Source organism: Gallus gallus, chromosome 19, assembly GCF_016699485.2.
Source record: "Gallus gallus isolate bGalGal1 chromosome 19, bGalGal1.mat.broiler.GRCg7b, whole genome shotgun sequence".
Taxonomy (NCBI): domain Eukaryota; kingdom Metazoa; phylum Chordata; class Aves; order Galliformes; family Phasianidae; genus Gallus; species Gallus gallus.
This window is the reverse complement of record NC_052550.1, coordinates 1,300,018-1,323,966: the sequence shown is the minus strand read 5'-3', so window position 1 is coordinate 1,323,966 and position 23,949 is coordinate 1,300,018. Positions and strand designations below refer to the sequence as shown.

At 63.4% G+C, this 23,949-nt stretch overlaps 2 protein-coding genes and 1 long non-coding RNA gene across 12 annotated transcripts; 1 reads left to right on the top strand and 2 right to left on the bottom strand.

Moving 5' to 3' along the window:
* Positions 1-341: 341 nt before the first annotated feature.
* Positions 342-14,120, bottom strand: SEPTIN4 (septin 4). 9 transcript variants are annotated; one of them, XM_040650190.1, is made up of 15 exons: positions 12,869-14,120; positions 12,663-12,707; positions 12,435-12,442; positions 11,978-12,097; positions 6,427-6,720; positions 6,163-6,256; positions 6,004-6,090; positions 5,150-5,273; positions 4,778-4,912; positions 4,569-4,686; positions 4,202-4,303; positions 3,772-3,868; positions 3,493-3,655; positions 1,945-2,044; positions 342-1,697 (listed from the first exon to the last, which is right to left on the bottom strand). In XM_040650190.1, the coding sequence occupies exons 1-15, from the start codon at positions 14,016-14,018 to the stop codon at positions 1,638-1,640; spliced, it is 2,697 nt and encodes an 898-aa protein (XP_040506124.1). In that variant the 5' UTR covers positions 14,019-14,120; the 3' UTR covers positions 342-1,637. The 9 variants fall into 9 exon arrangements, with proteins under 9 accessions (XP_040506124.1, XP_004946476.2, XP_040506125.1 ...); XM_004946419.3 differs by lacking the exon at positions 11,978-12,097; XM_040650191.1 differs by lacking the exon at positions 12,663-12,707.
* LOC124417305 lies at positions 8,797-14,925 on the top strand. Its single transcript, XR_006931786.1, has 3 exons — positions 8,797-8,877; positions 9,406-9,551; positions 14,113-14,925. It is a non-coding gene; the product is annotated as an uncharacterized LOC124417305 (long non-coding RNA).
* LIMK1 (LIM domain kinase 1) lies at positions 14,712-23,726 on the bottom strand. 2 transcript variants are annotated; one of them, NM_204131.2, is made up of 16 exons: positions 23,481-23,726; positions 21,123-21,219; positions 19,041-19,179; positions 18,794-18,903; positions 18,508-18,714; positions 17,927-18,032; positions 17,667-17,851; positions 17,404-17,587; positions 17,207-17,293; positions 16,655-16,786; positions 16,511-16,570; positions 16,364-16,429; positions 16,116-16,272; positions 15,993-16,048; positions 15,755-15,912; positions 14,712-15,660 (listed from the first exon to the last, which is right to left on the bottom strand). In NM_204131.2, the coding sequence occupies exons 1-16, from the start codon at positions 23,536-23,538 to the stop codon at positions 15,474-15,476; spliced, it is 1,989 nt and encodes a 662-aa protein (NP_989462.1). In that variant the 5' UTR covers positions 23,539-23,726; the 3' UTR covers positions 14,712-15,473. The 2 variants fall into 2 exon arrangements, with proteins under 2 accessions (NP_989462.1, XP_015151143.2); XM_015295657.4 differs by lacking the exons at positions 21,123-21,219; positions 23,481-23,726 and adding an exon at positions 20,755-20,934.
* Positions 23,727-23,949: the final 223 nt, after the last annotated feature.

Here is a 23,949-nt window from a genome sequence, read left to right as displayed (position 1 = left end):
AAACGGCCCTGAAGAGCAGGACAAGAGGGGAAGTAACAACTTTCTGGCAGTAAAACACATGTAAGAAAAGAAAATCAACATCTCTTGGGTGGTGCAAACACCGCAGCTGGCCTTAGCTCCCATCCCAGGACTGCTAGGAGGGGAACTCCTCTGGCCAGCCATCCACGTGGATCCAGGGAATGTATGGAAGGGATGAAGGGGAGCAGGGGGTAAAGAGGTTCCCTGAGCACCTACAGGGTGAAGAGGGAGGTGGAGGAGGGAGGAGGGGGTGGGGTCTGAGGGCCCATCCATCACCATCTTCCTGCGCCCGCCCGTGGAAGTGACGCATGGGTGCAGACAAGCCAGGTCAGCTGTATTTATTGAGAACATTCGTGGAGGGGTTAAAAATATTTCCACTAGCTCTATACGAATTTATAAACCTATACTCTTTGTATATTTCAATAAATGCATCTATGGCCATCATGCAAAGGTAGGTTCTTCAGTAAGAAAATAGCGAGATAAAAAAGGAAAGCGCCCATCCAGCCTGCGGGTCCCCGCTCACGGGTGAGCTGACACAGGGACCCCTCGGGCTGTGGCCGACACAGGGACACTGCTGGCATTGTCCCTACTGCCACCCAGCCTGAGCCACCCGAACTGTGACATGGGGACTGTGGGGCTGAGGCTCAAACCCACCCAGGGGACACCAGAGAGGGTGGCCCAGGTGGGGAGGGGACACATCCCCATGCCCCCAGCTCTGCCTCCAGCCCTCAGGGCCACCACGCTGCCTCAGTGTCCCCTTTCTTCTTTCCCCTTTGCTTGAGGGAAGCAGGGAGTTGGGGTGCTCTGCCAGGAAGCAACATGGATGGGGACATCTGGGGGGACACAGCGTCACGAAGGACAAGCAAGCAGCCAAAACACCATCGGGGGACAAAGCTCTTTCTGAGGGTGGGGACAGTGATTATTGCTTTGTAGGGCCAACAAGGTGAGGGCGGGTCTCTGCTCACTGCGATTTGGGGTTGGAGGGATGGTGTTTGGGGGAGATGGTGATTCCACAAGGTTCCTTGTGCACCAGCATGGGATGCTCCCATGTGATGATGCTCCATGGGAACAGGGAATGTGACAGGGCTGGACACCACTGAGCTTCAGAACCTCCTCTGCTGGCATGGGAGACCCTGGCCAAGGGTGAGCAGGGGCCTCCAGCAGCCACTGACCCTCTGTCCTCAGATTTCCTTTCCACCCCTATCTCGAGTGGTACAGACCCCAATTTGTCAGGCTGGGACCAGTCTTCTCCTTCCCTCTTCCTTCACAGCATGAGTAGGCAGTCCCAGGTGACACAGGGACAAGACCATGGGCTGCAGGGCAGTTGTGGCCTCTTGAAGATGCCCGGGGTGGGAGGGACACAGAAGGAGCCAAAGCCATGGGGACAACACTGCACCCAGCCCAGGGAATGCAGGAGGGGCTGGGACAGTGCATGGGGGGAATCTGGGAGGTGCACCCCATCCCCTCACCGTCCCCAAGTCCATAAGGCGATACTGCAGCAGCTTAAGGTGAGAGGTGTTGTTGGTACTGAGTCTCAGAGCTTGGCTGGGATGGAGCGTGATGTAAACATTTCTGATCCGCGTGGGGCACAGCCGGGGGGGGAAGAGAGAGGGAGGGGGTTAGTGGGAGTCCTTCATCTGCTTCTGGATCTTCTGCAGCATCTCCTGCATCCGCCGCAGCTGGAAGGGAGCAAAGAGGTGACAACAGGGAAAGTGGCGTCGCCGTGTGCTGCCCGTGGCCACGTCACCTCCCCTGATCAAGCCTGCCAAGTCTGGACCAGCAGGAATTGCGTTCTGGGGCAAAAACTATGATTTTCTTCAAATGCTTCCCCACCCAGTGTGGGGCACTGCTGGAAGGGTGTCCCATGCCGGGGCTGGGGGCAGCAGATGGGGACAGCGGGGGGAGGAATGGAGGCTCAGTGCTCACCTCTTCATCCTTCTCCCGGATGAGCTTCTCCGTCTCCGAGTCTGGCACTGGAGGGATGACAGGGATGGGGAAATCTGTCCCGCTCTCCCGTGTCAGCTTGCTGTGGGGCAGAGAGAGGAGGTGAGGATGTTCCCGCCCCCCCAGACTCGAGCTCTCCTCCCCCAGCTCACCAAACACGCCCAAGCCCCACACAAGATCTGGGGACAGCACTGTCAACCTGGTGTCCCACAGCCACTGGCTATGCAGCTTTCCCAGAGCATCGCTGAGGACAGGCATTGCAGCACAGTGCATCATCCCCCCCCCCCCCCAGGGCCACCCCATTGGGCAGGACTGGAGCGATCTGAGTCGATGGGTTCTGCCATGACAAGGGCACGGGGAGGGTCCCCATTGGATGACACATGGTGGGGACATCACTGTCACTCACAGTGGTCACGCGTGCCACCACGTGCCAGCGACAAGCGCAGCAGTGACGGGTTCAGTGAAGCTGACACAGGGGACGGCTGCCCCAAGGCACTGGGTAGGTGTGGGTGTGCACAGGCAAGGGCTGGCTTCTGGCTGTGTCCTGAAGTTCCTTTGGGAAACCACCACCCATTGTCACTGCTCCTCACCGTGGGGGTCACTTTGGGATGGTCACTGGGGATGGCACCAGGCATGGGCCGAGCAATGGCACCAGCCCAGAGGACCTGCCCCAGGGACCCTTCTTAAAGGAGTCAGTGGCTGCACTCTGAGTTGGCTTCACACCAGGATGAGGCGCTTTGCTTTTTGTGCCTTAGGATACAAAATGGTGCTGTGCCCAGTATACCCATCCCCATGGGCTCCTTTGGCTGCTGGAGGTGTGTGCTTGGTGATAGTGGCACACAGTGTCCTTGCAACCTCACCTTGCCCAAATGAGTTGGGTGTCCCCAGTACATGGGCACAGCATCCTCCCATTGGTGCTGCACCACAGGCAATCAGATACCGATCTGGGCAATGGGTGGGTGGCTGTAGGGTTGGCCCAGGAGCCCCCCTCCCAGTGCTTTTGTGCACAGCCCTTGCCAGGCACAGAAGGACCAAGACAGCGTTGGGTACCAGCAAGCACTTTATAGAGGGGCGGGGGGATGCAGTGGTGGTGGCAGGAGGGACGGGCGCGTCCCCAGCTCAGTCTGCGGAGCAGTCGGAGCAGCACAGCCGCAGCGCCGAGGGCTGCCTCCTTCTCCCAGTGCACATGGAGAGACAAGCTTAGGGCACCCACGGCCATCACCAGTGACTGCCCCACAGCTAAGGACAAGGCCCCCCGCAGAGTCCCCACACCATGCCAGCCCACTGGGCACCCACATTTTGGGGTGCTAAAGGGCATGCAAGTGCCATCAATCTGGCAGCGATGACAGAGCCCTGGCACCTGCTACCTGCTCTGCTCTGACCCCAAAGCCCATAAACACAGGGTCCCCATCACCCCTCCAGCCACCAAGGCAAGGTCACCCACCGGGACAGGGCATCCCACGGACAACCCAAGGAGAGGAGGGGCTGCCCCAGCCCTCCCACAGCCCAGCCCTGCTCCCAGGCCCGTACTTGCGGTTCCTCTCCTTCACCACCATGCGGGTCATGCTCTGGATGCACTGCGTGCGGTAGTTCTCATAGTGCGTCTCACGCGTCACATCCTTCAGGTCCTGCATGTGGGTCCTCACCAGCATGGTGCGCAGCTTCACAAAGTCACAGTGAGACAGATTCTCCACTGAGGGGGGGAACCAGGGGTCAGGGGACCCCATATACAGCCGCATGAGGACCAGAGCATGGAGAAGGAGCATGAGGTGCCCCCATCCCCACAGGGACACGTCCTGGTGATGTTACCTTCCACGATGCCCCAAGGGTAGAGCCGCCCACGGACGCGTCGTCCCTTGGCTTCCACCACCGTGTTGCTGCCGATGACAGCAAAGGGGATGCTCTCCTGCAAGAGGATGGTCATAGAACATCATAGAACAACTTAGGGTCTTGGCCCTGCTGCTGTGGCCCACAACCCTCCCCCTGCATTTCTCTGTCCATATCCAGCCCTGAAGCTCTGTCTATGAGGTGGCAGCATCACGGCATGAGTTTTCCTATCCCCACCCCCATCTCATCCCTTCCCCCAAGTTGCAGGTGGCACCAGTAGGATCTCCATGGGATGTCCAGCATCAATAAGGTGTGACACGGCTTCTCTGGCCCCATGTCCCCTCCAGGACAAGGTTCCCCCACTCTGTGGGGCTCTGCCCCCTGTCCATGGTGCTGGAGGAGCCCAACCCACCTTCAGCGCCTGGTCCTGCAGCTTGAACTCCTCATCCTCATCTGAGTCGCACTCAGGGAACTGATAGATGCGGATCCCATAGTGGTCAATCTCCTCCCGGATCTGGAAGCACACAGCCAGTGTATGGCAGGGCTCTGCCTCTTGGGAGGGGACGGGGCCACACACCCCATGTCCCCCATGCACCCAGCACACTTGTCCCCAAGTTGGGTGACACAGACATCCCACCACCCGCAGAGAGACATGTCCTTGGGGTCTGTCACTGCTAGGAACATGGAGAATGCTCCGCACAGAGCCCAGTCGGGGGATTGGAAGAGCCACAAGACAAGGGGAGCAGGAGGTGAGGGGATAGTCTAGGGCAGGACCTCACCTTATTCTTCATCCGCTCCACCTCGGTGGGTGTCAAGGTGTCAGCCTTGGCCAGTACAGGCACAATGTTCACGCGCTGGTGCAGTGCCCGCATGAACTCCACATCCAGGGGCCGGAGGCTGTGGGAAGCCCCATAAGCCCCAAGCCCCTCCCTGCCCCTCCCACTGCTGCTGCCAGCCCCAGGTGGGCAGGGGATGGGGATACCCCTACCCGTGGCCAAAGGGCGAGATGAAATAGATGCAGCAGTGCACGCGGTTGTCCTGGATGTTCTTGCGATTGAGGCCGCTTTCATCGCGGAAGTACTGCTCAAACTGCTGGTCAATGTAGTCAGCCACCGGCTTCCAGCTGTGGGGACAGCGGGCTGGGAGGGAGATGACCACCCCATGGCCCTTCCCCAGCCCCAAACTCACCATCTCCAGGCTCAACGCCTCCTCCTAGGGTCAGTATCATGACCCAAGGACAGCATAAGCCATAGTATCTGAGCAACTGGGGGCTGCTCACATCCACACCCCTATCCCACATCCCCATCCTTGGGGACATCCCATCCCCCTTCCCATGCTGGGGGTGCACCCTGGGTCGCACCACTCGGTGTTGTTGACAGCATCACCAAAGCCCGGCGTGTCCACGATGGTCAGGCGCAGCTTGACGCCCTTCTCCTCGATGTCCACCACATGCTTGGTGATCTCCACCGTCTGCGTGATGCGCTCTGCGGGGACAGGAGACACGGGGACGGTGCAGGCACTCCATGCAAAGGATGGGGATGAGAGGGACGTTCTCACAGCCACAACAGCACTACACTCAGTACAATCCCCATGATGGGATAGCAGTGACACAAGGAGATATCACAGCCCCTGAGTCAGACCCAGCCCGTAGGGACACGGGACACCACCAGGCTACCGGTGTCTCCACGTCCTGGTCACCATGGGCTCCAAACCCAGGCACATCATGGGTGCTTTGTGTCCCTGGCTTTTAAACACAACGCCAATGGGGGCCCTCGTGCTGTGTCCTCACATCCCATCTCCCCGAGGATGCTACCATTGTGTGTAGCCATGCATGCATTCACCGAGGCTGCAAATCGCTCCTAGCAACCAACAGAAATCCAATAACTCTGCCGGATCCCGGGGATCGGGACCGTATTTCAATTCAGGAGGCCACGTGGCACTGCGCCCTGGACCTGACTGTCCCCAGCGCCCTGCGAGCCCCAACAAGCCGGGCTTTGTTCTGCCACTGCTCTGGGACAAACCCATGCCAGGGGACCCCGCTGCCTTGGCAGAGCCCCATGCCTGCTTCCTCCTTTGGGGAAAGCCCAGAAGTTACAAACATGGGTGTAGGGGACCGGAGGAGCCCAGCTGGGGTGGAGAGGAGCTGCCAGCTCCAAGGGTCATAGCCGGAGATGGTTCCCCAGACCCATCTGCTCCCCCTCCCTGCTGCCCTACCTTCAGCGTTGAGAAGCTTGCGGTCCCTGTACATGTCTGTCAGGAAGAGGCTGTTGACGAGGGTGGATTTGCCCAGCCCGGATTCCCCTGCAGTGAGAGGGAGCGGTGAGGGGACACTCAGGTCACTGCCCCCACTCCGGCCATTGCACTTTCTCCTACCTGCCACCATCAGTGTGAAGTCAAAGCCCTTCTTCACCGACTTGCGATGGACCTGGTTGGGAAGCGTGGCGAAGCCCACATACTCCTTGTCATCCTGCGGGCAGAGATGGGACAGTGTGCTCCCGGTGGAGCTGTGCCCCCCTGGGCAATCCCAAGGGGGTCCCATGAGGTCACGGCACCACTGGACCCCATGGGCTGGGCGCACACCTCATGGTGACTCCTCCATCCCCTCTACCATCCCTGCTTCCCAGGGGCCCATCGCACCTCAGAGGAGTCGTAGGGGTCCAGCTGTCCCCAGGGGCTGCGTGGCCGTGAGGGGCTGGGTGGTGGGGGGGCCATGATGAGCTGCTGGCTGTCCAAGGGCCGGGGATGAGAGAAGGACCGCACGTCGTGCTCATTGGCAGGCTCCTCACTGGGGGCCCTCCCACAGAGGGGGTGGCTGGGGTCTCGACGGCCCTCCAGGGGCTCCACTTTGCGGGGGCTGTCGGTAGGAGGGCAGTCCCTGAGGAACTGGGTGAGCTCAGCCTCTTCTGAGTCCTCCTTCAGGAAGCGCTTGATCTGGGGGGGGAAGGGACAAGGAGAGAGGGGACGGGTGTGGTGGCAGTGCCATGCCATGATGGCACCATGGTGGCACCGCACTGCGATGGCTCTGCACCATGGGAGCCCCACATCAACACAACATCAGAAGCCCAAACCTCCACTGTCACCCTCATGCACCCCAAGGCAGGGACACCTTGAGGACAAAAGAAAGGGACAGGAGTGCTATCCCTGGGACAGGCATGAGGACAGAGTGGGGACAGCGAGGTGCCATGCAGCAGGGCAGTGTGGGCGCTTACAGCTTGCTGCATGGGGAGGTCGGCCGGCTCCTGGCACTCCTGGGGACACGGGTGGGGGCTGTCCCCCCTGGCCCTGGGGGGGCCCTGGGTACCCCCACGTTCCTTGGGGTCTTCTGACAGAACCCCCACATGTGGCTGTGAGGGAAGGGTGCACCAGGGAAGGAGGGAGAAAGAAACAAGAGAGATGAGAGGTGACAGCCCTGGAGCTGAGGGGGACTTTAGGGGGGGCAGGAGTTTGTGCGTGGTTCCCTATGGTCATCACCATATGATCCCTGGCCCTATAAGGTGGCCTCAGATGGGTGACTTGGGGAGCTCCCACTCTGTAGGATGGCACCTTGGGGTCTCAAGGTGACAGCCCACCATGGAACACACATCCCCCCTCCCATGTCCTATGTCCCTGCTGGAGGCGAGGCAGAGCACACTGAGTTATTGGGCTGGAAACGAGGTCACACCGCTGCCGGGCCACAGTGTGTGCACTCAGCTGTCCCTCACTGCCCAGCACACCCACAGCCACCAGGATGGAGACAGTGGTGTCCCCATCGAGGGGCTGAATGGCCCCTGCAGTACCCCCTTCCCCACCCCCATCGTGTCAGCAGCACTCAGTGTGTCCCTGCAATCGTAGCATCCTCTCCCTGATCAGCGTGCTCAGGGCATGCTGCCCATCTGGGGACCGCACAGGGACAGGTGACAGTGCCCTCTGTCCTCAGCCACTCCCAACCCCACTGTCCCAGTGGCCCCTGGGGGTCCTCTCCCCAGCACAGAGCTCTGTAATGCTATGAGGGGCTGCACCACATCCTCAAGGACCCTTCAGCGTGCATGTCCCCAGGCAGGGCTGTCTTGGGGACAGAGTGCAGCACATTACCCAGCTCCCTCCAGCCGGAGGGCTCCCACTGTGCCCCCCACCCACGTCTGCCCCTTCTACCCACCATACCTCCTGCAGAGGCTGCAGCTCGGGGCAGGTGGCCATGGCCCAGCCGCTGTCACTCGTGGCGGGGAGATGCTGCGAGTGGCACAGGCTGCGCCCAGGCTCAGGGAGGGACAGGAGGAGCATTAGCATAACTCCACCCTGCATGGGCCCCCAGCACCCTCAGCACCCAGGCACGGCTCTGGGGGGGGTGGAGGAGCAGCACAAGGGGCACAGCAGAGCACTGGGGAGTATGCACGGGATATGGGGAGAAGAGTGAGCCCAGCTGTGGGGCAGGAGAGCAGCTCTGGGGGTGGTAAGGGTCATAAAGCATCACCAGCCAAGGCCACCCACCCACCAAGTGGGTGGGAAGAAAATTGGGCTGCCTGACTGCCATGCGTCCCTCAGGATGAGTGGGACATCCATCCCAAAAGCAACACCTCCATCCCAAACACCTCCATCCACAGCAGAACACCCCTCTGCTGCCCACCTCATCCTCAGGGGTTAACCCAAGTGCTCACAGGGCTCCCGGAGGGCAGCAGCCCGAGCTGTCAGGGCTGGGGTCTGCTCCTATCAGCCCGACGCTGATTTGCCTTGATGCATGTCGAGATGCATTGGGCACGGGGCTGGGCACGATTCACTTGCCTGGCTTAGCTGGGAAAGTGCTAAAAAGCCCCAGGGGGGCGGATGGGGGAGAGCTGAACCACGGGGCTGTAGGTGCAAAGGAGCCCGGTAGGGAGTGATGCTCCCCCCCAGCACCCCATAACACAGAGCTGCCACATGGGATCTCACGCTGAGCCCCGGCAGCATCATCACCACAAGGCCCTGACTATCTCACCTGTGAGTGGGGATTTACGGCCCCGCTCCGTGCCCCGTAAGCGGATTACACGCCCCACTGCATGCGCTGGCAGCTCTGGCGAGGAGGCATTTGCTGCCTCGTCTCCTCCTGCCACCCCGCATTGCACCTTCCTGCAGGTGACAGCTCAAGGGCTGCAAGGGGGGAGGCTGCAGGGGCACTGGGGCAGCAAAACCTGCACTGGGAGAGCCACCGTGAGCCTCCCCACGCCTGGCTGCTCCCTTCAGCTCCCCAGGCTGCTGTGGGGAAGCGTTGCACCCAGGATGTGGGCACCCCCAGACCCACACTGCACTTTACCCCTGCATCTCACCTAAAGGTGGCATCCAACCACGTCACAGCCTTGCACGCACCGCTCCCCACATCACAACACCACCGACACCGTGGTCCCCCTGCCGCCTGCCAGTCCTCTCACCCAGCATCCACATCCACTGTGCTCCCTGCAAACTGCAAGAAGCTTCCCCATAACCCATCCCCACGGCTTCCCCACCCCCCTTAAGAGCAGTTATCCGGGGAGCAGCCCGGGAGGCTCAACTGTCGCTGTGTCCCTCCCCAAAGCACCCAGCACCTGGGCTGCAGCCACACGTTGCTGAGCTGTGCCAGGAGCTCCCAGCTGCCAATAGCCTAAAATCGGAATTTCTCACTTCCAGCTCTCACCTCCCACCCCACCGGTGGTGGCTCTGTTGGGAAACCCATCCTCGGGCTACGTCTGTCACACGTGGGCAGCCCAGAGAGGTGGCGATGGGGCTGAGAGCGTTTCCAGGGCAGGGACTCGCTTTGGACGTGGGAAACACAGGTGAGGAGCAGGGCGGAGGGTCGGGCAGGGGGTGCTGCCCAGCTCCGAGCAGGGTGATGGCATCGGGCAGAGAACCACGCGAGAAGCTCCTTCCCACGCATCCTTCGGTTCAGCCCTTCCCTCGAGGCACCTTTCCAGAGCCTCAGGAATGAGCGGGCCGGGAGCGCAGGGCAGCACGGCGGTGCCGCAGCCTGGAGGTGACACCGGGGCAGCCCGGGCTGGAAGCAGCGCAGCGCTCCGGTACGGATCGCTAATCGCACCGCAGCCCGGAGCGGGGGGAGGCGAGGAGTACTGAGCGCGCCCAGAGCGCGAAGCAGCCCCGACGTGGCCGGGAGCGGATGGCTCAGCGGCGGGGACGGGGCGTCCCTCGGCTCCGTCCGCCCCCCATCCGGCACCGTTTGGGGAGGGCTCTCCGCCGGACCGCCGCGCTCCTCCGGCCGCCCTTCCCTCCTCTCTCCCCGCGTCCCGCGCCGCAGGAATGTGCCGCTCCGTTCCCACGGTGGCCGCAGCGCTGTCCCCACCCGTCCCGGTGCCACAGGGACCGCATTCCCATCCCGGGCACTGTTTCCCTTAACGGGGACCGCGGGGACCCCTCCGCCGGCAGTAGGGCGGAGGAGCGGTGCCACCGGCGCGGGACGCGGGGCTCCGGCGGAGGGACATGGGGGGACCGCTCGAGACCGCGGCTCCGGGGGTGACCGAGGGGTGACCGAAGGGTGACAGAGGCGTGACAGAGTGGTGACAGAGGGGCGGCGGCGCTGGGGCAGCCGCTGCCCTCCCCTACCCGGGGGTTCCTCAGATAACGGGGCGCAGGTGGAAGTGTTTGGGGCGTCCCGCCTCGGTGCCACGGCGAGGGGCAGCGCGCAGCGCTCTCCCCCCGCCTCGCATCCCCCGTGCTCCTCCCGCGGCTGTCAGGTCCTGCCGGGCTGCCCCTTCCCCCCCCCCCCCCCACCCCCTCCCGCCCCTCTGCGGCACCGGATGGCCCGGCCCGGCCCGCTCCGCCCCGCGGCACCGTCACCTTCACGGAGGGCACCGGGATGCGGCAGCGCCGGGATGCGGCGATCCCGCGTCCCGTGTGCCGTTCCCTCCCTCCGCCGCTCTCCTTACCATGGCTGCGGCCCGCGCGGGGCGGGCGCCGACCGGGAGCGGCGGCTGAGAGCGGCACGGCCGGGCCCCGCCGCCGGGATTAGCGGAACGGCAGCCGGCGGGGCGGGGCGGGGGCGGGCCGGGGCGGCACCGACGGCGGCATCACTGCTGGCACCGGCACCGGTATCAACACGGGCATCCGCGGTAACGTCTGTACCGCCACCAGCACCGGTGTTGGCACTGCGTACCGGCATTGAGTGTCGGGCACCGGTATCGGTATCAGCACCAGGAACCGTGCATCGTCCATGCTCAGTGCACCAATGCCACGGACCAAGTGCTGGCAGCAATGCTGTGCTCTGTGGGCACTGGTGTGGGGTAGCAGTACGGGGCACGGGGCTCCAGTACTGGGCACTGGGGTTAGGGCACGGTCACCAAGGCCTCAGGACAGTCCACCAGTACCAGGTATGGGCACCGGTACTGATGCCAGGCACAGGGCACCAGTCTGGGTACCCACTGAAGGGTGATGGCACCAGTACTGGGTACAGAGCACCAGCACGGGCACCAGAACCCGGTACTGCTGGGAGGGGGCAGCCCCAGCACCAGGAAGCGACTCAAGGAATTGGGCAACAATACTGAGTGCTGCTCAACAAATACTCGGTACCACTATGAGCACCACTGCTGGGAGGCGCTGGGGAACACGCACAGCTCACACCAATCGCAGGGTGCTGGGCAGCGGCTGCTGGGAGCGTGGGCAACCCCTGTCCCCATCCATAGGGGGCAGGGCAGGAAGGTGAGGATGGATGCCTCAATCCTAATCCCCGCGGTCAGTGCTCCCTTCTGAGATGCGGCTTTACTGGGGATTACTCGCCGTAATGCTGAGACCTGCTGCCCGCTGCCCTTCAAGGAGCAGTTCCCCCGGGGAGAGTGGAGCCGGGCACTACTGTGATGAGCTGCCCGTGCTCAGCTGCACCGGTGGCTGATGGGCTCAGCCTCCGGCAATGGGAATTTGGCCTCGATGGAGGAGAATGGTGCCTGGCTGTGTCAGAGGGATGTGGCCGCAGAGCCGCAGCCCGGGCTTTAAATAGAGCATTAAAAGCTGAAGGGATCAGCTGCAGAGCAGGGGGGGGATGCAGCAGCGCAAGGCCGGGTGATGTCGTGGCAGCTGGAGCCAAAGGGGGTCACGCTTTGCCCATGCGTGGGTGGGGAATTGTGTTGGGTGTCCCCAGTGTGGCCACATGGAAGTGGGAGCAAAGGCCACGGGGTTTGTGTGCCTTTACTCCACTCGAGCAGGGCAGTGCCAGGCACAGCAGCCATGTCCCCAACCTTGGAGATGCCACACTGACCTGGTTTTTCTTGTCCAGGGGTGACACGGGAAAAGGAGCAGTGACATGGAGGGTGGGTGGTGATCCCCAGGGCTCCCAGCACCCCAAGCACGCTGTCCTGCCTGGCCCAGCCGGCAGCAGCTGGAAGGGAAGCAGTGAGCCCAGGAGGGGCAGCTCTGTAATTACCATGGGAGGCCGAGTTATTTTGGGATGAGGCCGTGCGCTGCCAAAGCTGTTCTTCCTCCAAACCCAAACAAGATGGAAAGAGCCCATCCCAGGATGCGGGATGATTAACCCCTTCCCTGCCGGATGCCCCCAGGCTGTCCCCCTGCAGCGTGTCCCCAGACTTGTATCAAGGGTGGGGGGGCCCTGGGGTGAGCTCTGTGCCACCCCCCGAGACCTCCCGTACTTCATCCCCTGTCAACTGCCCCAAACTCCCCCACAAGGGTCCTGACAATGCTGCTAGGCCATCACTTACCTCCTCATCTGGAGCCGCAGCCGGGGAGGGGTCAGCACCAGAGCAGGCGAAGGATGGCACCGGGGTTGGAAGAAGCGAGATTTTCCATCAGATGAGGTCTGCTGGGCTCTCTGGCTGTCCCCATGTCCCCCCAGCACATGTCAGGGCTAGCACAGTGCATGGCTTAGGGATTCCCAAATGCCGTGTTTACGTAGGCCCTATCAAAACTGCTGTGGGCGCCTGCCTCACCTTTCAGGGTCCAGAAGAAATCAACGTTCCCCTTGTCAGTCATGACTGCAATGGGGAGGAAGGCTGTGAGCTGCAGCTCCTTGTGACCATTGCTCCGTGCTGTCCCCTCCAGCTGTGCCCCCAGGGAAGGGCAGAGGGGACGCAGATGTCCCTGGGTCACACATCGCCAGATTCCCTATCTGCTCTCCCCAACCACCCAAACTCACCCATGAAGAAGGTATTAAATTCAGTGGCCAGCTCTGTGTCCACCTTGTGCCCACCATCAGCCCCGCAGACGAAGTTCTTGGAGCTGTTGTCCTGCAGCAGGGCGGTGGCAGGAGCTCTGTCACACACTGCCACATCCTCACTGAAGCCAACACTGCCTGTCAGGACCTCTGCTTTGGCATCCACCTTCACAGGGCCGCTCCTGGAAGTGCTTGGCTCCATCACTGGGGACACAGGGCATGGGGCGACAGTGTGCCGTGAGTGCAGCAGGGGCCACCAGGCTGAGCTGCGACCAGGCTTGCACAGAGCCCTGATGGTGGACACATTCCAGGGCAAGGGGACAGCAGGGCAGTGCTGGGGACAACAGACACAGGTGGCTTTTGGGGACCTGGGAGCAGGGTGTGGGTGCACAGCTACAGTGCCAGTCTGGGTGCCCATGCCCCTGGTGGGAGGTGATGGCTGGGAAGCTGCTGGGTGCTGGTGTGCCACCTGCTCAGCCTTGTTGTGCAGCACACACAGGTGCTCATTCTGGTCCTTACTGGGCTGGGCTGGAGGGGGTTGTGGGGACAAGGAGCCCTGCTCCGTGGGGTCCTGGTACTCTGAGCATTGGGAAATGGATTTGCACACAAGGGGCCGCAGAGCTCTGCGGGGTGGTTTGGGGTTGGTGATGGGGCTGCGAGGTGGTGGTGGGGTTGGGGTGCAGACGGTGGGGTGGGTGGCACAGGGATCTTGGGGCAGTTGGGTCCCCATGTCAATCATGTGAGGTGACACAGCCACTGTGCAGGGCTCGGTCTGTGTCATCTGCTCCTTAAGGATGGCTGTGGTCACCTGGGTGCCACGCAGAGGACAACCACCGCTTGGTGGCTCTGCCTGGGACAGGTCACTTAGTGTGAAGGTGACTGAGTGGCCACTGCTCTGTCCCTGCCCTGCTCCAGGCTGCGGGTGGCTGCCCACTGCCTGCTGCCGCTCACCCAGGGGACCCTGCAGGGCTACCACCAAGCGGCCCGATGGCACTGGCCACCTGCTGTGCAGCCCATGGGGCAACTCAGGGACACGGGATGACATGGGAACCCTGCTACCAGGCTGGGGGATGGTGGCTGAGGGCCCCCGTAGGGTCACACTGTCTGGTGGCAGCAGTGGGTTGGGGGCCATAGGGGTCTGTGGGGTGGGGCTGGAGATTGGATGAAATCTGTCCCCAAGGAGCAGGGCAGGGGTGAGCCCCACAGTGCCTGTTCCCTGTGCCTAGAGGGGAGAAGTGGTACAGCATGATGTCACCAAGGGAGGTGTGACAAGGATTCCAGGGGTTCCTTCTGTGCAAGATCCAGAGTGCCCATGTGCTGCTCCCTGGGGATGAAGCAACCATCTCTTCTCCAAAATCCCTCAGTCCATCCAAAGTTCTTCACCAAGAAGCAACCAGGCATGCGCTCCCAGCACATGGAGGGGACAGGCTGCCAGTACAGCCTCAAAGGACCCTGAGCATCAGTAGAGCAATAAGCCTGAGGCTTCTCTTGTGATCCACATGGTGCCAGCCTGGAGCTCAAGCTCCTCTTCCTCATGGCTGTGCTACTCCCTTGTCCAGCTGCAGCATCCCTGGGACATCCTACTGCCACCACCTTGTCTTCTCCCTTGGAATCAAGGTCTTCTCCAGACAGGGCTCAAACACTCCCAGGACAGGGATGCCCCAGTACCCAGGGACCCATCGCAGGGTGGCGGCAACCCACAGCACCAGAGGATGATGGAGGTGACAGGGACCTCAGGGTCCCACCCTGGTCCCACCCTGCTCCAGCAGGGACCCCAGGGCTGGTGCAGCCCCATGTGAGCACACGAGTCCCAAAGAGGCCGGGCAGCGAGCGGGGAAGGATTTATTGACCGAGGGCCGGGGTACATCACAGTTTGAGTTCCCTTCCCGCCTCCGCAGAGGACGTCGCGTTGGACTTCCCGGGCAAAGTGTGCGGAGAGGCTTCACAGTTTCATCCTTCGGTAAAGCAGAACTGAGGCAGTGACAAATGGCAAACTACGTCGTATGAAAAAATAATACAAACTCTTCTCTTTAAATATCTTACAGAAAATGAACCTGAATAAAGAGCATGAGAAGCACCACACGGCGCGGCCATCCCGGGGGGGACCGGGACGTCCCCACGCCCGCCAGGACCTGGCTCAGCCCTGGGGGGATGCATGGCCCCCCAAGGGACACGGTGGTCACGGCGCAGTGGGGACGTGTGGAGCGCAATGTGCCCATCCCCGAGGTGCCACCCCGGTTGTCCTCGCTTGTGAGCACACGAGGACATCCGAAGAGGAGTACGGGGACAGCGTCCCCCCACTGCTCGGGGGGGACAGGGACGCCCCTACTGTGCTGCAGTGCAAGTTCACGGAAACCCAAGGCACCTCCGGGCTGGGACAGGGGGACCCCCGGGTGTGCAGAGGGGGGGCCGTGTGGTCACCGAGTGAACGCAGAGGGGAAGTGTCCCCCCCACCCCTCGCTCCTGGGGGGCCCTATGTACAGGGAGGGCCGTGCAGGCTGTGCGGTCCAGGGAGAGCCAGCTCCCGGGGACAGGGGATGCTGGGGAGCGCGGGGGCCAGCCCCGGGCCGGAGGAGATGCTGCGGGTTTAGAGGGGGTGCAGGTGGGGGGCTGTGTCGGGGAGCTCAGGGTGGGGGGGCAGCCCCCCCTCGCCCCGTCGGTGCGTCTCCCAGAAGGCGCAGGTGAGCTGCTCCAGCTGCGAGCTGAGCGGGAGGCGGATGTCCAGGTGCATGCGCAGCGTTTCCAGCCACTGCTCCAGCTTGCTGAAGGACGGCCTGCGGACAGATGGAGGGACACGTGGCATGTCACCACCCCGGCCGTGTGAGCATCCCCCAACAAGATGAGGGATGAGGGACACAGGGTGCTCACCGCTTCTCAGGGTCCAGGTCACAGCAGCAGGCGGCGATGGGGAAGAAGCTGGGGGGGCAGGCAGGGGGACAGTAGCGCTCCAGGAAGCCGCGGACGTTGAGGCCGAAGTCGGTGGTGCGGGGCAGGTAGTCGGGGTCAGCACTGACCCGGCCGATGATCTGCGGGGAGGAGAGGGGCGGAGGGATCAGAGCCAGCGGGTACGGCCGAACAGCACCACGGACAGCGGCACGGCACCCACCTCGCACAGCACGATGCCGAAGGAGAAGATGTCCACCTTCTCATCGTAGCTCCTCCCTGCAGGAGAGATGGGTCAGGTCACGCCATCCCCTCCCCACGTGTCCCCCGCCCCGGTCATGCGCACCGTTGATCATCTCGGGGGCCATCCAGTAGGGGTTGCCCACCACCGTGTAGCGCTTCTTGCGGTCCGGCTTCTTCAGGTTCTGGAGGTGCTCGGGTTGGTTCTTCTCATCCACCATCAGCCGTGCCAGCCCGAAGTCGGCCACCACCACGCTCTTGTTCTGGGTGGAGGGAAGAGGTGAGGTGTGGGGCCAGCACCATTGGGCCGGTCCCATTGCTGGGCCACTGTGGGACAGCCATGGTGAGACTCACCTCCCGCACCAGGCAGTTGTGGGAGTTGAGGTCGCGGTGGATGATGTTCATGGAGTGCAGGTAGGCCTGGAGAGGGACAGGCTCAGCAGTGCTCCCACCATCAGCCCATCCAAGCCCACTCCACAGACCCACACATGCGTTGCTCACCATGCCAGCAGCAATGTCTTTGGCGAAGCTGACCCGCTGGCTCCAGGGGTAGTGGCTGTCCTGCAGGAAAGAGAAGACAGATAGGGGTCCTGCCATGGGCTGAAGGTGTTAGAGCTACACCCTGCCTGCTTCCCTCACACTCACCATGCTCTTGATGAGGCCCCGCAAGGTGCCCCCCTTTATGTACTCAGTGATGAAGTTGAGCCGCTTCTCCTTGTAAAGCACTCCGATGAACTTCAGCACGTTGGGGTGCTCCAGGCAGCGCATCACCTTCACCTGGGGACCGCAGCACCATCAGTCCTGGGACACCCCAGGGTGACTCTGTGCTCATTGCCCTCGATTAAATGGGTACAGAGCCACACAGCCACCAACCCCATGACCCAGCATGTCACAAGCACCACTCCCAGCATCCCGCAAGGAGGGACCTTAAAATCATTAATTTTGGAGAAGACCACTAAGATTCCCAAGTCCAACCCCAACCCACCCCACCCCCACCATGTCCCTCAGTGCCACATCTCCACAGTTCTGGAACACCTCCAGGGGCGGTGACCCCACCACCTCCCTGGGCAGCTGTGCCAATACCTCACCACTCTACGAAGAAATTGTTCCTAACACCCAACCTGAACCTCTCTTTAAACAATGGCAGACTGCCTTGCCCCCTGTCCCCCCACCCAGGTACACAGGTGCCCCACTTGCCTCTTTGAGGAAGGTCCTCTGCGTCTCCTCATCAAAGCGGATCAGCTCCTTCATAACCATCACCTCGCCCGTTTCCCTGTGCGTCACCTGGCGGAAGGCAGGCACTCAGCACCTCTGCGACGCATCACTCACATCCCCACCCCACACAGCTAAGACCACCATGCTCATAACACAAATGGCATGGCAAGGCACTGCACCTTGATGGCCTGGCCGAAGCAGCCCTTGCCCAGCACCTCGCCATGGATCAGGTCAGAGGGGCGGAAGATGCGGTGAGCGCGAGAGACAACGCGCAGCGACTCGGAGCGGCCAATGTCCTTGCGCTGGGAGGCAGGTGAGCCCACCGAGCTGGAGCCTGGAGACTTGTCTGTGCTGCAGCTCCTCCTGCGGGGCAGGCAGAAGCATGGGCACTCTGGTGGCTGGAGACTGAGTGGGGGGACTTGGGGATGTGTGGTGGCCTTACATGACAGCACGCTGGCGCATGGTGCCAAGGTCTCCATGGGGTGCGGGGACTGGAGAGCGCAGGGGGCTGTGAGGGTCAGGCAGGGGGCTGCAGGGCAGCGCTAAGTCACGGGGCAGGGGCTCGTGGGGGTCGTGCTCAATGGTCAGCTGCAGCAGGCGGCTGGTCTCCTGGATCAGCAGGTCGATCTGGGTAGAGAGCACATGGGGTGGCATGGGGCACCCGAAGGGACGGACACGTTGGGGAGCACAGGGGGAGCCTACCTCATCCAGTGGGACGTGGCCAATGGGCGTGCCATTGATCTCCAGGATGCGGTCACCCACGTGGATGGAGTTCTTCACGTCGGGGCTGATGCAATCTGGGTCCACCCTGCATGGCCAGCACACAGTGGGGAGGTCAACCCCACTGGATGTGTCCCTGCTGGGTGGGGACATGCATGCACACTGCCCAAAGGTCACCCTGAGGGGTGGCGACACCCTGGGACCATTTGCATGGGTCATCCCTGTTAGATGGGGACACAGTGGGACTACACCCATGGGTTAGACAGAGACACCGAGCCACCCCACGCTTATGGGGCATCCCAGTGGTTCCCACAGCACCCCCCAACAGACAGATGAACCCAGCACATCACTCCCAGCCGTGCTGATAGCTGGGGACATGCTGACACAGTGCCACCCCTACCTGATAGGGACACCCATCACCACCCCCACGGGCCACCAAGGGCAGATTCAACCGCATCAACCCCATCCTTCACCCTCCCACCCCAAAAGTGTGGCAAAGCGGGAGGGACCCAACCATGGGGTGTGACCTCAGTGCCAGGGCACTGTGGGGGTGGGATACGCACTCTCGGACGCGGACAGTGCGTGAATGCTCAGCGCCGCAGCCCTGGGCACCGCAGTGCGGGTCGATGGAAACGGAGAAGCCACGCTTGCCATCGGAGCAGGCAGGGATGGAGACGAGGGTGACGGTGTGAGGGATGCGGGAGCCCGGAGAGTCAGGCAGGATCTGCTCGATGACCGGCGTCACCACCATCTGGTAATAGCAGTGCCCACTGCGGGGCCGGGCTGGGTGGGCACAGGGACGGGGGGGAGCGCACAGGGATGCATCCCCCTGCTGCCACCAGTACCTACCAGTACAGCTTGGAGCGCTCCACCAGCGCATAGGTGTCCCCATCCCCGATGAACGCGCGGCAATTGAGGCAGCTGAAGCACTCGGGGTGGTACTTCTGCTCCCCGGCCACCTACAGACGGTGACATCAGTGCTGCCACGCAGACACCTCCATCTCCTCCCCGTGCAACGGGGAACTCCGGCAGCCGCAAAAGCCACACAGGAACAGAAACCCCTGGCTGAGGGTCCCCCGAGTCCCCCTCCCCTTACCATGACCAGCCCTTTGGTGATCTGCTCGGCGCAGCCGTGGCACAGCTCCCCAAAACGCGCCCAGTAGTCCTTCTTGCAGTACAGCCGCCCATCCTTCTCGTAGTACTGGTGGGACAGCGAGGCCCCGCACTCACCGCACCTGTGGCACAGCGACATGGGGACACCGGGGGGTGTCACAGGCTGTCAGCCCCATCCGGCTGTGCGCACCGCTCCCCTTCATTGCCACGTGTGTCCCCCCTCCCTCCACCGCTTCCTCCCTGGGGGTGTGTGGGAGGGTTGGGGACAGCACGACACGGTGACAGTCACACCAAGGAACTGCAGCCCTGGCATGAGTCACAGCCCACTCGCCCCCACGCTGCTCCCCCCTATGCGTAGTGTGGGCATGGGCATAAGCGGCTCCCCCCCCCCCCCAGAATCTGGGGGGACAGCAGTGGGGGTGGGGGCTAATAAATGATGGGGGCGCAGTGAATTATAGGGGCTTTTTTTATAGGGGCAGGGAATTGTTGGTGGGATGCAGTGATGGAGGAGGACGCAGAGCAGAGGGGCGGTGAGTTATAAAGAGCACTGAGTTGGGGGCCAGGAATTGGGGGGGGGGCACTGAATTAGGGGGTGGGGAGAGGGGCTGAGAATTACGGGGCTGCAGTGATTTATAGGGGTGGGGGGGTGCAAATTTGAGGGACGCAGTGATTTCAGAGGATGCGGTGGGGCGGTGCACTATAGGGAGCAGTGAGTTATGGGGCGGAGTGAGGTGGGGGTCAGGAGGCTGTGAGCTGTGGGAGTGCGGGGGGGGCAGTGGATTACGGGGTGGGGGGGAGGGGAGGGGCTGAGATGTACGAGGGGCAGTGAATGAGAGCACTGCAGGAAGGCTGTGGATTTGGGGAGGGGGGGGGGAGGCTGTGCCAGGCTGCGGGTCCGACGCCGCAGTCCCCCCCCCCCTCAGTTCTCTCCGGGGGGAGCGCAGGTGGAACCCCCCTCCCACCGCCACCAGCAGCGTGACGTCACGGTGCGGAGTTTCCCCACCCCATGACGTCACCGCGCGAGGACTCCGCCGCTCCGCGCCACCTGGGGGGGGGGCGGCAGCCAATGGGGAGCGGCGCGGCGGCCACGCCCCCTTAACCCTTCCGCTGCCGCCGCCCTCCCGCTGAGCCCCGACGCGGCGGCCGCGGCGTTCGGTGGGGACCGGGAGAGGGGACACAAACGGGAACCGCGCGGGGAAACAGCACCGGGACGCGGGGGGATGCGGCACCCGCCACGCTCCGCTCCCTTCCTCTGCCACAGCCTCCGACAGCCTCATAGAACACTATTCCCCCCGCTGCCTCAACTTCCCCAGGGCAGCAGGAGCGGCAGGAGCAGCCCGCACCGCGCTCCAGTCAGCGGGGGACAGCAGGGCCTGAAGCGCGCATCGGGAAGAGGAGGAGGAGGAGAAGGAGGAGAGGCCAAAGGCTTCTGCAGGCAGCCATGGGCCGCCGGAAGCCCGAGGAGGAGAGGGGGGGGGAGGAGAGGCCGGATCCGGATACCCCACAGAGCTATTTTCATGGGGTTGACAGATCTGTCCATCCACCCGTCCGTCCGTCCATCCCTCTGTCCGTCCATCCCTCTGTCCGTCCATCCACCCATCCCAGCTCCAGGGAAGCAGCGCACCCCAGATGTGGAACGGCACCCCACGGAGCGGGGAGAGGACACGAGCACCCCCAGCCCACCCCCAGCCCCTTACTTGGCTCCGGCGCTCAGGGCACGACTCTTCCTCAGCACAGCCGCCAGCATCGTCCGGGCACGGGGATGGGGATGGGGATGGGGCCCGTCCTGCCCCCCGTCACCCCCCAGCTCCGGGCCACCCCCACGTCCCCAACTTCCTCCGCCAGTTCCCACCGCGGGGAGAGCGCACGACAAAGAGGAAGCGGGGAGAGACGGGGACGGTGACATCAGCCCCCACCACATGGCCACGCGGTCCCTGCGCACCCCGGGGGGCAGGAAGGCGGGACACGGCCGTGTGGGACGTGACACGAGTGGCAGAGCCCCGCGTGGGCTCAGCGTCACCTCCGTGCCTTGGTGTTATTAATGCCACTGCGCCGCGGGTCCCACCTGAAGCAGTCGGCGTGCCAGTCGGCGTTCAGCGCCTGCAGGTACTGCCCATCGAAGATGCCCTGGCCGCAGCTCGCACACACGGGCAGGTCGGTCCCTATGGGACAGGGCTGTCACCCCGCGTGCTGTCACGTCCCCACCACGTGCTCCTGCTGCCCCTCCGCCACCGGAGCCACCCCCCGGTCCTCCATCGATCCATGCATCGATTCCCCAGGGTTTCCAACTTGGGGACAAGGTCACCACGCTCGTGTTCCCGGCGCTGGGGATGGGGCTGATGGCAGTGCCACTGCCACCGGTGCCAACCAGGGCCGTACCCTGGGCAGGGGGCTGGCTGTTCTCTACCCCCTGCCATGGCAATGCACGTTTCCAGGGTGCTGGGTGGCACCAGGGGGACATTGTGGAACAGGGTGGCAGCGGGACACGAGGCTGGCACAGTATTGAGGACACAGAGAGAGACAGGGAAGGGGGCCAGGGGGAACGTGGGACATTCAGGGGACAGCAGTGGGGCAGGAGGTGATGCATGGGGCACATGGGGCATAAGGGGTACAGGGGGGACACAGAGGCCCCTGGAACAGACAGCAGAGCAGTATGGGGGTGCTCAGAACAAGAGGAAGCTATGGGGGCGCAGGGAGGCACGGGGAGATGGGGTGCAGGGGTGCTGAGCAGGCAGGGAGGTGGGGGAGACATGGGGACACAGTGGGATGCAGCTGTAGGACAGATGTTTGAGGAGCTCAGAGACAGAGGGGTGCCGGTGCTGAGCTGGGGGGAGCGACGTGGGGCACGCAGCAGTGTGGGGCAGCTGCGGGAGGATGAAGGGGACGTGCAGGGAGGGGGAACAGGATGGACAGGGGCACAGCAGGACATCAGATGCGTGCAGATATGCATGCATCCTGCATGAAGGTGCAGGACGGGTGCTGAGCATGCAGGGGTGCAGGTGGGTGCAAGAGGGATGGTGACATGGGGTGCAGCAGCAGCAGCACAGGGATGCAGGACGGGGGGCGGGACATGGGTTGCTGGGATGAATGGGAAGCAAGATGGGGGGATGCAGGTGCACGTGGGGATGCAGAAGGATGCGGGGACATGGGGTGCAGGGTGCACACAGGGATGCACAGGGTGTGGGATGCAGCAGAGCGCACCACGGGGGGGACGCAGGATGGAGTGGGGTGCATCTGGGGGTGCAGGCAGGACGGTGCGGGATGCAGGAGGGGTGCAGAGTAGGATGTGGGGTGCAGGGAAGGATGCAGGCTGATGGGTGCAGTGGGTTGTGGGGTACAGAAGTGCTGCAGGCTAGGTAGGGGTGCAGTATGAGGAGAGCGTGAGTGTAGAGGGAGATATGGAGGTGCAGAAGGGGCATGCAGGCTAGATGGGGGGTACACAAGGGATGTGGGGGTGCAGGAGGGACACGGACCGGATAGAGGTGTAGGGGGAGATGTGGAGGAGCTGGGAGATGCAGTGTGGATATGGGGGTGCACGGGGAACAGAAGGGGGCGTGGATGGAGCTAAAGGGGCACAGGAGGGAGGCAGACTGGCATGGGGGTACAGAGGCAGATGTAGGGGTGCGAGGGGGATGCGGGCAGATTGGGGGGCAGGGATGTGGGGGGTACAAAGCTGGGTGGGAGGAGCTGGGGTGATATAGGGGTGCAGGGGAGGATGAGGGCTGGATGGGGCTGCGGGAAGGGGATATGGGGATGCAGGGGTGATGCAGAGGTGATGTAGGGATGCAGGGGAGGATGCAGGCTGGATGGGGTGATGTAGGGGTGCAGAGAAGGATATGGGGTCCAGACAGGGACGCAGGCTAGATGGGGGTGCAGGAGTGATGCAGGGGTGCAGGAGGGATGCAGGCTGGATAGGGGAGAGGGGATGACACAGGGATGATATAAGGGTGCAGGAGGGATGCAGGAGTGATGTAGGGTGCAGCCTGGATGGGGGCTGCAGGAAAGGGATATTGGGATGCCGAAGTGTAAGAGGGAAGAGGGATACAGGCAGGATGCAGAGTGATGTAGGGGTGATGCGGGGATGCAGATGGGATGGGAGCTGCAGGGAGGGGAACGGGGATGAAGGAGTGATGCAGAAAGGGGATTTGGGGATGCGGGAGCGATGTAGGGGTTCAGCGGGGAGCAGGCCTGGTGGGGGGCACGGGGGGTCTGTCGGGGCGCACGGAGGGATGCGGGGACGCGGGGGGAGACGGATGGGAGCAGAAGCGATGCGGGCAGGATGAGGGGCACGGGAAGGACGCGGGGAGCGCTGCTGGGCCGCGGGGACGGGAGGGGGTCGCGGGGCGGCCCGGGGGCGGCGGAAGCGCTGAGTCAGGCGGGCCAGGGGAGGGGAGGAGCGGGGGCGGGGGGGGGGATCACGCACCTTCCTCCTCTCCCATGGGCTCGTCCCTCCAGGTGCAGCACAGCAGCATCAACCTCATGCAGCCGCGCTGCCCGGCACCGCGCCAGGCCCTGCCGCCGCCGCTGCCGCCCCGGGCCCTGCCCTGCCCTGCCCCGCCGCTGCGGTGCGGCTCCGGCTGCGGCTCCGGCGGGCACGGGCGGGCGGCGGGCGGGGACGGGCCGGGGGCGCAGGGCGCCGGCGCGGGGGCTGAGGGGCCGGGGCTAAGAGGAGGGGGCGTGTCCGGAGGACGGGGCGTCGAGGGAGGGGTCGGGGGTGTGGCCAGAGCACGGGGAGGGGGCGGGGCGCTGCGGGGCGCTGCGCCGAGCGGCGGTGGGAGCGGCTGGGGGTCCGATGGGGGTCCGATGGGTCGTGGTTACGCGTGGCGTGTCACCGTGGAACGGGACGCGGATGTCCCTCCGGAGCCCGGGATGTCGCCGTGGGTCAGGGTATG

What these genes read in the sequence shown, in the direction of transcription:
- SEPTIN4 (XM_040650190.1), bottom strand. Translation starts at nt 14,018, where the DNA reads ATGGCCCCCAACCCACTGCTGCCACCAGACAGTGTGACCCTACGGGGG. An exon ending in GCTGTCAACAACACCGAGTG is followed by an intron (nt 4,913 to 5,149) that starts GTGCGACCCAGG and finishes CTGTCCCCACAG; the next exon opens with CTGGAAGCCGGTGGCTGACT. An exon ending in TGCAGGACCAGGCGCTGAAG is followed by an intron (nt 3,869 to 4,201) that starts GTGGGTTGGGCT and finishes ATCCTCTTGCAG; the next exon opens with GAGAGCATCCCCTTTGCTGT.
- LIMK1 (NM_204131.2), bottom strand. Translation starts at nt 23,538, where the DNA reads ATGAGGTTGATGCTGCTGTGCTGCACCTGGAGGGACGAGCCCATGGGA. An exon ending in CGCACTGTCCGCGTCCGAGA is followed by an intron (nt 18,033 to 18,507) that starts GTGCGTATCCCA and finishes CTGGCCATGCAG; the next exon opens with GGTGGACCCAGATTGCATCA. An exon ending in TCGGCATCGTGCTGTGCGAG is followed by an intron (nt 15,913 to 15,992) that starts GTGGGTGCCGTG and finishes TCCTCCCCGCAG; the next exon opens with ATCATCGGCCGGGTCAGTGC.